The sequence below is a fragment of the Bos javanicus genome, chromosome 29, assembly GCF_032452875.1.
Source record: "Bos javanicus breed banteng chromosome 29, ARS-OSU_banteng_1.0, whole genome shotgun sequence".
NCBI classification, from domain to species: domain Eukaryota; kingdom Metazoa; phylum Chordata; class Mammalia; order Artiodactyla; family Bovidae; genus Bos; species Bos javanicus.
Genome location: NC_083896.1, coordinates 7,203,892 through 7,219,288, shown reverse-complemented (window position 1 = coordinate 7,219,288; position 15,397 = coordinate 7,203,892). Strand labels below are relative to the sequence as shown.

At 37.6% G+C, this 15,397-nt stretch overlaps 1 protein-coding gene across 2 annotated transcripts in view; it reads right to left on the bottom strand.

Moving 5' to 3' along the window:
* Positions 1 to 15,397, bottom strand: part of GRM5 (glutamate metabotropic receptor 5) — a 650,668-nt gene that overhangs the window by 178,048 nt on the left and 457,223 nt on the right. For both annotated transcript variants that reach the window (XM_061406016.1, XM_061406017.1), the window contains exon 4: positions 11,434 to 11,669. In XM_061406016.1, the coding sequence (XP_061262000.1) occupies positions 11,434 to 11,669 (236 nt within the window). The remainder of the gene's footprint in view (positions 1 to 11,433; positions 11,670 to 15,397) is intronic.

Below are 15,397 nucleotides of genomic sequence, written 5' to 3'. Positions count from 1 at the left end.
ATAGACCAATGGAACAAGATAGAAAGCCCAGAAATAAACCCATGCACCTATGCGTACCTTATTTTTGACAAAGGAGGCAAGACTATACAATGGGGCAAAGACAGCCTCTTCAATAAATGGTACTGGGAAAACTGGACAGCTACACGTAAAAGAATGAAATTAGAACACTTCCTAACACTGTACACAAAGATAAACTCAAAATGGATTAAAGACCTAAATGTAAGACCAGAAACTATAAACCTCTTAAAGGAGAACATAGGCAGAACACTCGATGACATAAATCAAAGCAAGACCCTCTATGACCTACCTCCTAGAGTAATGGAAATAAAAACAAAAGTAAACAAGTGGGACCTGATTAAACTTAAAAGCTTTTGTATAGCAAAGGAAACTATAAGCAAGGTGTAAAGACAACCCTCAGAATGGGAGAAAATAATAGCAAATGAAACAACTGACAAAGGATTAATTTCCAAAATATACAAGCAGCTCATACAACTCAATTCCAGAAAAACAAACAACCCAATAAAAAAGTGGGAAAAAGACCTAAACAGACATTTCTCCAAAGTAGATATACAGATGGCTAACAGACACATGAAAAGATGCTGAACACCACTCATTATTGGAGAAGGCAATGGCACCCCACTCCACTACTCTTGCCTCATTATTAGAGAAATGCAAATCAAAACTACAATGAGGTATCACCTTGCACCAGTAAGAATGGCCATCATCAAAAAGTCTGCAAACAATAAATGCTGGAGAGGGTAAGGAGAAAAGGGAATGCTCTTGCACTGTTGGTGGGAATGTAAATGGATACAGCCACTATGGATGACGATACGGAGATTCCTTAAAAAACTAGGAATAAAACCACCATATGACCCAGAAATCCCACTCCTAGGCATATACCCTGAGGAAACCAAAATTGAAAAAGACACGTGCATCCCATTGTTCATTACAGCACTGTTTACAGTAGCTAGAGCATGGAAGCAACTTAGATGTCCATCAACAGTTGAATGGATAAAGAAGTTGTGGTACATATACACAATGGAATGTTATTCAGCCATAAAATGGAATACATTTGAGTCAGTTCTAATGAGGTGGATGAACCTACAGCCTATTTTACAGAGTGAATTAAGTCAGGAAGAGAAAGACAAATATCATATATGAACACTTATATATGGAATCTAGAAAAATGGTACTGAAGAATTTATTTGCAGGGCAGCAATGGGAAAGAGACATAGAGAATAGACTTATGGACATGGGGAGAGGGAAGAGAGGGTGAGATGTATGGAAAGAGTAACATGGAAACTTACATTACCATCTGTAAAATAGATAGCCAACGGGAATTTGCTGCATGTCTCAGGAAATCAAACCAGCCCTCTGTATCAACCTAGGAGGGTGGGATGGGGAGGGAGATCGGAGGGGATATATGTATGCCTATGGCTGATTTATGTTGAGGTTTGACAGGAAACAAAATTCTGTAAAGCAATTATCCTTCAATTAAAAAATAAATTAATTTTTTTTCAATTTTATATTAATGGAGCATGTTATTGTTTGGGACTGGGTATGAGAGAACTTTCTGATATTGTTTCTTTGGATGGTATTTACAGAGATGTGTGTGTGTGTTTATGTATTTATTATATAAATTCATAAAACATAAATTCACTTGAGTTGTGTATTTTATGTAATTACTATTATTATAAGACATACATGCACCACACACATATAAATGAAAATGCCTCAATAATGTGTCGGGGGGGTGTAGTGTCCTTAAATAATAATTTGAAAATGTTATTTCTTTTTCTTTTTTTGGGGGGATAAGAAATAACTTATCCTCATTCTGGAATGTTTGGAAAATACAGAAAGATAAAAGGAAGAACATTTGTATTTTTACAATTAATAATGAGAGTGAACTTTTCTCAATAATGAGTGAATTTTTCTTATGTTTATTAATAATTTTTAATTGTTCTATGAAGCATTTGCTAGTATATCCATTGTACATTTGTTTTGTTTTTTATTTTTATGTTTTAAAGTTGGATGGGTTTTTCTTGTAAGAAATAAATATTTAGACTGACATATTGGCCCCTTTTCCCTTTTTATTATGTTTTTAACACATGGAATTTAAATTTTTTTATTTAATTAAAACCACCATGGAGTAGTATACTCATTTTCACTATATTGATTCTTCCAATCCATGAACATGGTATATTTCTCCATCTATTAGTGTCCTCTTTGATTTCTTTCACCAGTGTTTTATAGTTTTCTATATATAGGTCTTTAGTTTCTTTAGGTAGATATATTCCTAAGTATTTTATTCTTTCCGTTGCAATGGTGAATGGAATTGTTTCCTTAATTTCTCTTTCTGTTTTCTCATTATTAGTGTATAGGAATGCAAGGGATTTCTGTGTGTTGATTTTATATCCTGCAACTTTACTATAGTCATTGATTAGTTCTAGTAATTTTCTGGTGGAGTCTTTAGGGTTTTCTATGTAGAGGATCATGCCATCTGCAAATAGTGAGAGTTTTACTTCTTCTTTTCCAATTTGGATTCCTTTTATTTCTTTTTCTGCTCTGATTGCTGTGGCCAAAACTTCCAAAACTATGTTGAATAGTAATGGTGAAAGTGGGCACCCTTGTCTTGTTCCTGACTTTAGAGGAAATGCTTTCAATTTTTCACCATTGAGGATAATGTTTGCTGTGGGTTTGTCATATATAGCTTTTATTGTGTTGAGATATGTTCCTTCTATTCCTGCTTTCTGGAGAGTTTTTATCATAAATGGATGTTGGATTTTGTCAAAGGCTTTCTCTGCATCTATTGAGATAATCATATGGTTTTTATTTTTCAATTTGTTAATGTGGTGTATTACATTGATTGATTTGCGGATATTGAAGAATCCTTGCATCCCTGGGATAAAGCCCACTTGGTCATGGTGTATGATCTTTTTAATGTGTTGTTGGATTCTGATTGCTAGAATTTTGTTAAGGATTTTTGCATCTATGTTCATCAGTGATATTGGCCTGTAGTTTTCTTTTTTTGTGGGATCTTTGTCAGGTTTTGGTATTAGGGTGATGGTGGCCTCATAGAATGAGTTTGGAAGTTTACCTTCCTCTGCAATTTATAGATTCAATGCAATTCCTATCAAGCTACCAACAGTATTCTTCACAGAGCTAGAACAAATAATTTCATAATTTGTATGGAAATACAAAAAAACCTCGAATAGCCAAAGCGATCTTGAGAAAGAAGAAAGGAACTGGAGGAATCAACCTACCTGACTTCAGGCTCTACTACAAAGCCACAGTCATCAAGACAGTATGGTACTGGCACAAAGACAGAAATATAGATCAATGGAACAAAATAGAAAGCCCAGAGATAAATCCACGCACATATGGACACCTTATCTTTGACAAAGGAGGCAAGAATATACAATGGATTAAAGACAATCTCTTTAACAAGTGGTGCTGGGAAAACTGGTCAACCACTTGTAAAAGAATGAAACTAGAACACTTTCTAACACCATACACAAAAATAAACTCAAAATGGATTAAAGATCTCAACGTAAGACCAGAAACTATAAAACTCCTAGAGGAGAACATAGGCAAAACACTCTCCGACATACATCACAGCAGGATCCTCTATGACCCACCTCCCAGAATATCGGAAATAAAAGCAAAAATAAACAAATGGGACCTAATTAACCTTAAAAGCTTCTGCACATCAAAGGAAACTATCAGCAAGGTGAAAAGACAGCCTTCAGAATGGGAGAAAATAATAGCAAATGAAGCAACTGACAAACAACTAATCTCAAAAATATACAAGCAACTCCTACAGCTCAACTCCAGAAAAATAAATGACCCAATCAAAAAATGGGCCAAAGAACTAAATAGACATTTCACCAAAGAAGACATACAGATGGCTAACAAACACATGAAAAGGTGCTCAACATCACTCATTATCAGAGAAATGCAAATCAAGACCACTATGAGGTACCATTTCACACTAGTCAGAATGGCTGCGATCCAAAAATCTACAAATAATAAATGTTGGAGAGGGTGTGGAGAAAAGGGAACCCTCTTACACTGTTGGTGGGAATGCAAACTAGTACAGCCACTATGGAGAACAGTGTGGAGATTCCTTAAAAAACTGGAAATAGAATTGCCTTATGATCCAGCAATCCCACTGCTGGGCATACACACTGAGGAAACCAGAAGGGAAAGAGACACGTGTACCCCAATGTTCATCGCAGCACTGTTTATAATAGCCAGGACATGGAAGCAACCTAGATGTCCATCAGCAGATGAATGGATAAGAAAGCCATGGTACATATACACAATGGAGTATTACTCAGCCATTAAAAAGAATACATTTGAATCAGTTCTAATGAGGTGGATGAAACTGGAGCCTATTTTACAGAGTGAAGTAAGCCAGAAGGAAAAACACCAATACAGTATACTAATGCATATATATGGAATTTAGAAAGATGATAACAATAACCCTGTGTACGAGATAGCAAAAGAGACACTGATGTATGGAACAGTCTCATGGACTCTATGGGAGAGGGAGAGGGTGGGAAGATTTGGGAGAATGGCATTGAAACATGTAAAATATCATGTATGAAACGAGATGCCAGTCCAGGTTCAATGCACAATACTGGATGCTTGGGGCTAGTGCACTGGGACGACCCAGAGGGATGGTTATGGGGAGGGAGGAGGGAGGAGGGTTCAGGATGGGGAGCACATGTATACCTGTGGCGGATTCATTTTGATATTTGGCAAAACTAATACAATTATGTAAAGTTTAAAAATAAAATAAAATTAAAAAAAAAAAAAACACCATGGAGAAGGAAGGGGCAACCCACTCCGGTATTCTTGCCTGGGAAATCCAGTGGACAGAGGAGCCTGGTGGGTTACAGACCATGGGGTCACAAAAGGGTTGAACAATAACTGTTCAATGTTATAGAACATTTTATTATAAATAAAAACAATATTATTACAATAATGTTACAATAACAATAACTACACCCCACACACACATTTTTGAGGCATTTTCATTTATATGCATGTGGTGCATATATGTCATATAATAATTAATAGTAATTACATGAAATACACAGTTATTTAAAGTTATTTTAAGTTATTAAAATAACTTAGTGACTAATCAACAGCAACATGAAAAAAAAAACCACGAAACATTCTCAGTCTCATAAACTGTATCATTCTTTTTCTGAGTAAAACCTTCCTAATCTGTATGCAGGTCAAGAAGCAACAAACAGTTAGATCTGGACATGGAACAACAGACTGGTTCCAAATCAGGAAAGGAGTACATCAAGGCTATATATTGTCACCCTGCTTATGTAACATATGCAGAGTACATCAAGTGAAATGCTGGGCTGGGTGAAACACAAGCTGGAATCAAGAGTGCCAGGAGAAATACCAATAACCTCAGATATGCAGATGACACCATCCTTATGGCAGAAAGCAAAGAAGAACTCAAGAGCCTCTTGATGAAAGGAAAAACACCGATACAGTATAATAACGCATATATATGGAATTTAGAAAGATGGTAACAATAACCCTGTGTACGAGACAGCAAAAGAGACACTGATGTATAGAACAGTCTTATGGACTCTATGCGAGAGGGAGAGGGTGGGAAGATTTGGGAGAATGGCATTGAAACATGTAAAATATCATGTATGAAATGAGATGCCGGTCCAGGTTCGATGCACGATACTGGATGCTTGGGGCTAGTGCACTGGGACGACCCAGAGGGATGGTATGGGGAGGGAGGAGGGAGGAGGGTTCAGGATGGGGAACACATGTTTACCTGTGGCGGATTCATTTTGATATTTGGCAAAACTAATACAATTATGTAAAGTTTAAAAATAAAATAAAATAAAAAAAAATAAAAACATATAGAAATTTAAAAACAAACAAACAAAAAAAACTCAACATTCAGAAAACTAAGATCATGGCATCCGGTCCCATCACTTCATGGCAAATAGAAGGGGAAACAATGGAAACAGTAACAAACTTTATTTTCTTGGGCTCCAAAATCACTGCAGATGGTGACTACAGCCATGAAATTAAAAGACGCTTGCTCCCTGGAAGAAAAGCTCTGACCAACCTAGATAGCATATTAAAAAGCAGAGACATCACTTTGCTGACAAAGGTCCATCTAGTCAAAGCTATGGTTTTTCCAGTAGTCATTTATGGATTTGAGAGTTGAACTATTAAGAAAGCTGAGCACTGAAGAATTGAATGCTTTTGAACTGTGGTGTTGGAGAAGACTCTTGACAGGCCCTTGGACTGCAAGGAGATCCAACCAGTCCATCCTGAAGGAAATCAGTCCTGAATATTCATTGGAAGGACTGATGCTGAAGCTGAAACTCCAATACTTTGGCCTCCTGATGTGAAGAACCAACTCATTGGAAAAGACCCTGATGCTGGGAAAGACTGAAGGTGGGAGGAGAAGGGGACGACAGAGGATGAGATGGTTGGACGGCATCACTGACGTGATGGACATGAGTTTGAGTCAGCTCTGGGAGTTGTTGATGGACAGGGAAGCCTGGCGTGCTGCAGACCATGGGGTTGCGGGGAGTCAGACATGACTGAGTGACTGCTCTGAATTGAATCCCTCTACAGTGATTTCTTTTGTCTCCATAGTTTTCTTTTTTCACACTTAAGTATTTTGCTCATCTGGGTGTGTATGTATATATGTATACAAGTGTGTGTGTGTATACATTGTGGTATGAGGCTACACCAGCTTTTTTCTCTATAGTTAGCCAGTTGTACCAATATCTGATTTCATAGGTGTACTGGCTATTTAGTGGAAGTCTTCCGGGCACTGGCATTCCGATGGCTGCCTTTCTCAAAGATTGTTGTTACATGAGTTTTCTATTGTTATGGATACAGTCATCAGTACTTTAGTGGGAAACCAGAAGAGGCTATATGAAAGACTGTTATCCAGGTGTTACTATAAATCATTAGTTTAAAGAAAAATAAACTGTACTTAGAAAATTATACTAAGGTAATATTAGTGGTTTTGCCATGAACATTGTGCTGTTAATATTAGTCACATTGGTTTCCCATACAGATTAAAAAAAAATCACTTCAGCTGTAATCTATTGGGAATTAATTTCTAGGAGTTGGTCTCTAAGATGGCTCTGCTACTTATTCAGTGTTAAGTGTTTTCTGTTAAGTGTTAAGCTTTTTGGTTACTCAGAGCTTTTCTTTAGCTCATTCTGTATAAGGCTACTGCTAATTTTACTCAGATTCATATACTTCTCCTAGGTCTTATACTTTGCCTTTTAAGAAGTTTCTAAAAAAACAAAACAAAATGGCAGTTATTCAGCTATGAGTATTTCCACTCTTTGTATCAAGTCATTTTGCTTATTGACGTATCTATTAGATTTGGGTACTATAGAGAGTGAATAAGGTGAAGATTTCTTGCCTGTCATGAATTGTAAAGTCCAACTTACTTCTCCAACTCAAAAATGGTTGTCTTATGCACACTGCTTGATGAAAGTATATTCAGGGAAACACTACTCATATTCAGTAGTGTTACAGAATAAACTACCTGGGGTCATTTGAAAATGTAGATACTGAAAGGACATTTGAGTAAATAAGGAAATATGGTCAAAAGTAGAGATTATTGAATATTGAGGTATCTATTACTGCATTCCATAGTTATATACAAATAATCTTAATATTTATTTTTCTCTTTTTTGTATTTTTGACCTATATGTTAACTATTATAGAAGGCAATTTTGATTGTGATTTTTAAAATTAAATAGTCTCTCTCTTTAGTGTAGTATGGACTTCCCTTGTGGCTCAGCTGGTAAAGAGTCCACCTGCAAAGTGGGAGACCTGGGTTCGATCCCTGAGTTGGGAAGATCTCCTGAAGAAGGGAAAGACTACCCATTCCAGTATTCTACTATACAGTATTCTGTATAGTCCATGGGATCGCAAAGAGTCAGACATGACTGAGTGACTTTCACTTAGTGTAGCATATAAGCTAAACTTCAGACAAACCTGAGTTTGAGTCTCAGTTCTGGTGTTTTCCTGAGCAAGTTGTTTTGTCTCTCTAATTCTTGGTTTTGTTATCTTTAATGATAACGACAGTTCTTCTCTCATTGAGAAGAATAACGGAGGTATTACATACCCGTGTTCATCTTTATGTACACGGATGACACCTGTTGACAGATAAGATTCCACGGGGGTGGGACTAAAAGAATGCTTTTCCATAACTAGAGTGAGGGACAGCCCCTGAGCAGAGAAATCACATCAGGGTGTTCATGGGAAAGGCAGAGCTGCAGCAACAATTTCAAATGGAGAATTTTATAGAATAATTTCCATAGAAATAATGTTTCCATGTAAATCAAAGAGTTTTTCAAGACTGTATGTCAAAAGGCCTCCAAAAGAAAAAAAAAAAAAAGTAAGAGAAACAAAGAATTATTTCCAGGAGAGGACATTTCAGACAAAAAGAAGTTGGGGAGGAAGAACACTAGTACAAAAGAGGGCGAAGGAACAACTGGAAAAATTTACTTAGCCACACTGGTTAGGGGCTGTCACTAACTCCTTACCAGAAATGAGACTGGGTCTGCAGCTGACCCTCCAAAATGCCTCCAATGTAGCTACATAGAGTTATCTGTACACAATCATAGGATCAGTGCATAGAGGATGTGTGCACCCCAGATCTCAAGGGAAGAAAGAAGTTTGTGTCCTTCAGAAACTGGATAGACTTTTTGATGATGGCCATTCTGACTGTTGTGAGATGATGCCTTGTTGTGGTTTTGATTTGCATTTCTCTGATAATGAGCGATGTTGAGCATCTTTTCATGTGTTTATTAGCCATCCCTATGTCTTCTTTGGAGAAATGTCTGTCTAAGTCTTCTGCCTAGTCTTTGATTGGATTATTTTTCTGGTATTTAGCTTCATGCATTGCTTGTATATTTTGGAAATTAGTTCTTTGTCGGTTGTCTCATTTGCTGTTATTTTCTCCCATTCTGAGGGTTTTCTTTTTACCTTGTTTTTAGTTTCCTTCATATGCTTTCCTTGCAAAAGCTTTTAAGTTTAATTAGGTCAGAGTTGTTTATTTTTGTTTGTATTTCCATTACTCTAGGAGGTGGGTCATAGAAGATCTTGCTGTGCTTTATGTCAAAGAGTGTTCTGCCTATGTTTCCTCTAAGAGTTTTATAGTTTCTAGTCTTACATTTGGGTGTTTCTTTAATCCATTTTGAGTTTATTTTTGTGTATGGTGTTAGGAAGTGTTCTAATTTTATTATTTTACATGTCGCTGGCCTCTTTTCCCAGCACCACTTTTTGCATTTAGGTTGGTTCTCATGTGGTGGACAAACCTAGAGATTATTATACAAAGTGAAGCCAGAAAGAAAAAGACAAATATTGTATTTTAACGCGTATGTGTAGAGTCTAGAAACACGGTAGTGATGAACCTATGTACAGGGCAGCCCTGGAGATGCAGACATGGAGAACGCGCTTTTGGGCACGGTAGGGGAGAGAAGGTGGCATGATTTGCGAGAGTAGCATTGACACATATCTATGGCCATATGTAAAGTAGCTAGCCCGTGGACTTTTGGCTTCCCTGGTGGCTCAGACGGTAAAGAGTCTGCCTGCAATACGGTGGACCTTAGTTTGATCCCTGGATGGGGAAGAGTCCCCGGAGAAGGGAATGGCAACCCACTCCAGTATTGTTGCCTGGAGAATTCCATGGAAAGAGGAGCCTGGTGGACTACAGTCCATGGGGTCACAAAGAGTCAGACATGACTGAGCGACTAATGCACACAGTGAGCATTTGCTGTATGACACAGAACCCAAAGCCAGTGCACTGTGACAGCCTAGAGGGAGGGGTGGGATGGGGTGGGAGATAGGAGGGAGCTTAGGAGGAAGGCGATGTATGGATACATATGGCGGATTCAGGTTGGTGTACGGTGGAAACCATCACAATATTGTAAAGTAATTATCCTCCAATTAGAAGTAAAATTAAATTGAAAAAAGAAACTGGATAGAACTGTGAAAAATATAAACTTGGGTATAAAAATTGTGAAACAGAAGTCACAGTCCTGTGTATTCACACACGTTTTTTTTTTCATGAAAATAAAACATAAAAACAAAGGAAATGAAGAAGCATTTGAAGATTCTGGACAAGAGTTGGCAGTATTTAAAGCAGGAGAGAAGCAAATGTAGTTTCATAGCAGGCTGCTGTGGCTTCTGGATTTCACGGGGCAGCACCATCCCACACCCCAGCCTTCTTGTCCACTGTTGCTAGACTAGGTAGGAACTTACATGAGGCTGCCACAGTCTCACTTTTCCAAACACTGACATGTAAGAGTCATCACAGATCAGCGCTTACTACTTCATTCATTTCACAAAAGAAGAGACTGATAGAAAAAACACAGTATGGATGTGAACTCAGGAGATGCATTATAAAGAAGTCCCTACATTGTTCCTATTTTCCTCATTTTGGTGCTGGTGACAGCTTCTCTGTAGACTGGAATTAATTCATGGGCTAGGATTTCAACCTCAGCCTCATTGCTCCAGTGCTCTCTCCTGTTCCAGCATCATGATAGAGGCATTATACCACCAACTAAAACATTTCACTCCTTTGTAAACACATATGAGGTGCTTGTTACACAATGCGGGACAAATCAGTCTTAGCAAACCCTTTGTTGGTTTTAACAAATCTTAACCTTTGCACTTTGACTTACAGATCAACATTGACCCTGTCTGATTATTAAGAGTCAAGATTCCCTTTGCATTTGCTACAAATAAAACTGACCAAACCCTTTGTTTAAAATTCCTGTTACATCATGTACAACACTGAAGTGCAACTTTTGTTGGCATCATGATCTCCCTAACTAGACAATAAATCCCTTGAGGGCAGGATCTAGTTTTCCTCATCTTGTTACCCTTACAACTAAAGGATTCGTTGTGAATCCTTATAAATCATTTGAATGGCTCTGCTTAGTTTATGTCTCCTGGAACATCGTAATTATACACAGCAAATCCTTGCTACTGTTTTATAGTTTATTGATGGAAGTAGGAATTGGTTTGTCCTTCAACATGCACTAATTCATTTTTCAGACATACATGAAACCCTTGTTATGTGCCTTCCACTGTGCTAATTGCTAAAGATAATCAAAATAACCAGAATGTAGTTCTTGCCTTCAAAAATGTCAAGAAGAGTTCCTTTCTGGAGCTCACATTAGCTTTGTAGTACACTGCCAATATCCTGAATGATAGAAACAGTTTGCAATCTTAATAGAGTGAACATTTACTCTCTTATGTTTTCTTATCCCTCTAAGAAGCAGTACCCACTCTATATAAGAGCCCTCCTTTCTAACAGATGACAGCCGCTATCCTCATAACACAGTTCACTTAAATTGGAGCCTTACCCACTTTAAATGAAAGAATAAATCTGCTTACTATTGCAAGTCTTGTTGTATTTGCTGTTCTCCTGTGCAAACCCTTCCAGCCGGCACTGAAAGCGATGCTGCCAGAATTCTTGAAACCAAGGGTTTCGGAGGTTTGTTTCTGGCCGGAGCTTCAGATAATAATCATCAAACCACTTGACGTCGGGAGACTGGAGCTTGATTGTGATTCCACCAACAGCTTCTCGCTGATAGCCATCTGTCACATCATACCTGTCAGCCCAGCCGTCACTGTGGGGAAACAAAAACCCCTCAGCTCAGAACAGGTCTTGTCTGAGAAAACGATGCTGTTTGCTATCGTTTTGAAAACATTCATCAGTAAATGGCACTCAGGCCACACTATGGTCTTACATTATACTACATGATTATTGAGATAGCAGCTCAAATCAAATAGGATAAAAAGTGCAAAATACAATGGAAACTTTGCGTCTAAGAATGCTGGAAGGTACTGGTCTCACTTACCTTGGACTGCAGAGAATAACCTAATGCTTTTGGCAGAATTTCACTGGTTGTAAAATAGAGTATAATCATGAAAGCTATATATCACCATTCACACTATTTACTGAATGTTTAATAGCTAGGTTAAATTAATTTTAAGTATATTTCTTTTCCTTTACTTAATAATAAATCATGATAAGGATCATAAAGTAAAACTGAAAAATACTTCTAAAATATACCTAATGTTAATTTAACCATCATATGATATTCATTTTTTTCCTATATTTTACATGTAATGATGTGTGAGTGTGTGTGTGTGATCACTTGTGTCTGACTCTTTGTGACCCCATGGACTGTAGCCTGCCAGGCTCCTCTGTCCATGGGATTTTCTAGGCAAGACTACTAGGGAGGGTTGCCATTTCCTACTTGAGGGGATTTTCCTGAGTGGTTAAACAAGAGAAACTTTCTGATTATGATCATTCTATTAATTGATTCATCAGAGCCCAAACCGAAGTCCTTATAGTCCATATCCTCTTTCCTATCCCATGATACTTCTTTAATAAGGATACATGTAAAATACACATATGAAATCATGTTTTACACTATCAGTACCAGTTCAGTCATTCAGTCGTGTCTGACTCTTTGTGACCCTATGGACTAAGCAAGCCAGGCCTCCCAGAACCTACTCAAACTCATGTCCATCACGTTGGTGGTGCCATCCAACCATCTCATCCTCTGTTGTCCCCTTCTCCTCCTGCCTTCAATATTTCCCAGCACCAGGGTCTTTTCCAATGACTCAACTCTTTGCATCAGGTGGCCAATGTATTGGAGTTTCAGCTTCAGCATCTGTCCTTCCAATGAACACCCAGGACTGATTTCCTTTTCATGGACTGGTTGGATCTCCTTGCAGTCCAAGGGACTCTCAAGAGTCTTCTCCAACACCACAGTTCAAAAGCATCAATTCTTCGGTGCTCAGCTTTCTTTATAGTCCAACTCTCACATCCATACATGACTACTGGAAAAACCACAGCATTGACTAGATGGACCTTTGTTGGTAAAGTAATGTCTCTGCTTTTTAATATGCTGTCTAGGTTGGTCATAGCTTTTGTGTCTCTTTACACTAGAGTCATTGAAACAACTTCATAACAACAGGCCATCAACGATGGTGACAGGAATCATACTCTTCAACATCAATATCATTCTATGTACTGATCACTCAAAGTAACCTAGGAATTTCAAAACAAGTTTGAAATTGGAGAGTTTCTATTATAATAGTGTAACAGAATAAGGAAGAGTATTCTAAGCTTATTTGGAAAATACATGAGATAAAACTTTGGAAATAAAAGACATAAAAATGTGTTTCTTTGAAATCTGGACACACCTTGGGACATTCAGGAAAAAAGTGTCTGACTTTTCCCATCCTTCCTGTCATTTGAAATATGCACAGCTTATGCTGTGTATCTGCTGGACCCAGCAGTACTAACCGTCCTTTAAAGAGGCACACGTGCCCTTTCAGGAGAAGTAAATAAAGTCAAGGGAAATTTAACAATGAAAAAAGGGTAACAACAAAGAAGGAAGAGATGACATGGAGAGAGTTGAGAGGAAGAGTGGAATGGAGCCTCCTGAATGCAAGGCAGGAAAGGGTTTGGAGATAAGCTGGGTGAGGGGCAGTAGGCACTGGGAAAAGTTGAGTGAAATGGTTTACATTAACAATCATTATTTATTTCACCAATATTCAGGTATTTCTATTTATTGGAATGTTCATTTCTTTTTATCTTCCTCCCAATGCATTTTTGTTTTTTATACTTTTTATTTCAGTAAGCAGAGGGCATGCTCCAATATTTTGGATATAAAATCTGTGTATTATGTAAGGTTTTATGTAAGTAATATGTAAGTAATAAATTAGAATAAGTAAAAAAAAAAAGCATGTACTTTTTTCAGTGTGTTCTGCTATACTAACTCTGACTTAAAAATTGATGAGAGTTGTTCCAAAGGTCACAGATTACTCATTAAGATATCATAGGGGCTTAGGATAACTTGAGATTCTTCCAAAGGCATCAGTGGGTGAAGAAGGAGGAAAAATAAACAAACAGAAAAAATAAGCAATTTCTTCCTCTTAAGTCCTCCTTGACAAGAAAAGATTTTATTAAAAATGATCTCTGCTGAAATTTCAGAAACTTTTGTGGCAGATCAGGAAAAAACAAGTAATGGAATATGTTTTGTCCCCAAGTTGAAAGTGGTTACTTCACACATTGTCTTCCCTCAAGTTTCTCATTTTCAGCTGCAGAGGTTTTATTTAAAGCTGACAAGTTGAAATGAAGTGGGCTTGTTTGCTTCATTTTCTCGCTCTGTTTTGGAGGGTTTATTATATCACTGATAGGAGAGTGTGGGTCTCACTGGCACTTGAGGAGATGCATGGGCGTGCTGCAAATGGGACAGGAAGCCCTGTTTGTCAGGCGGAGCGGCGTTCTCCAAGAAGGGGAAATTTAAATTGCTCCATTTGTTAGTGTTAGCTTGCTCTTATGTAATGCTGTGATTATGAGTATTACATAAGAAATGTTAAGATTATAATGGGTCCAATTTACCCTTCACAATTCATTCACTGAATTTAATGGGGATTGTAAAAAGCCTGTCTTGATAAACTTTTCTGGAGGTAATGTTTCCATTAAAAAGTCAGGACCAGTTTGTTAATTTACTCCTCTCTCATAACATTCTTCAGCTTTTTTCTTTCTTTTTTTTTCCCCCAGGAATTAATTTCTACATTTAATTTAGTAAAAGATGATCTTTTTTTCAGTAGTATATAAGTAAGCTGATTTTTAAAACAGGTTTGTTCTAGGGATTTCCATTCAACAGCAAAATAAAAACTGTAGCATAGTTTGTACATAAACAGAAAATTCCAGTATCTGTGGACAGAAAAGGGTTATTGTGTTTAAGCTTAGCGGGGAATATTTGCCATCTAAGTCTCAATAAAGTTCAATCCATATTGGCTAAGTTAGATGGTGCTCTATTGACTTTAGCTTATTAAATATTAACATTTTCATAAAAATATGCTTTTAAGGTTTGCTTTAAGATGATAGGGTATCTCTTAGTAAGGAATAATAAATCCAAAAATGAATAGCCAAGAAAACCTTGGGCTTACCTTTCTACTATCTAATGCTTTCCATTGCATTGTTAGAGTGGACTCTTAGGATTCTGGCACTACTGTAATGCTTTTGGGTGACCTGTGTGTGTGTGTGTGTGTGTGCTCAGACATGACTGCCTCTTTGTGACCCCGTGGACTGTAGCCCACAGGCTACTCTGTCCATGGGATTCTCAAGAATACTGGAGTGGGTTGCCATTTCCTTTTCCAGAGGATGTTCCTGACCCAGGGATGGAACCCATGTCTCTTGCATCTCCTGCACTGGCAGGCAAATTTTTTACCAGTGCGCCACTTGGGTGACATAAATTTTACCAACTTAGATAAAAAAGTAGGGGGAGATAAGGAGAAAAACTGAAAATGTACCACATTTAAAGCAGTTTTA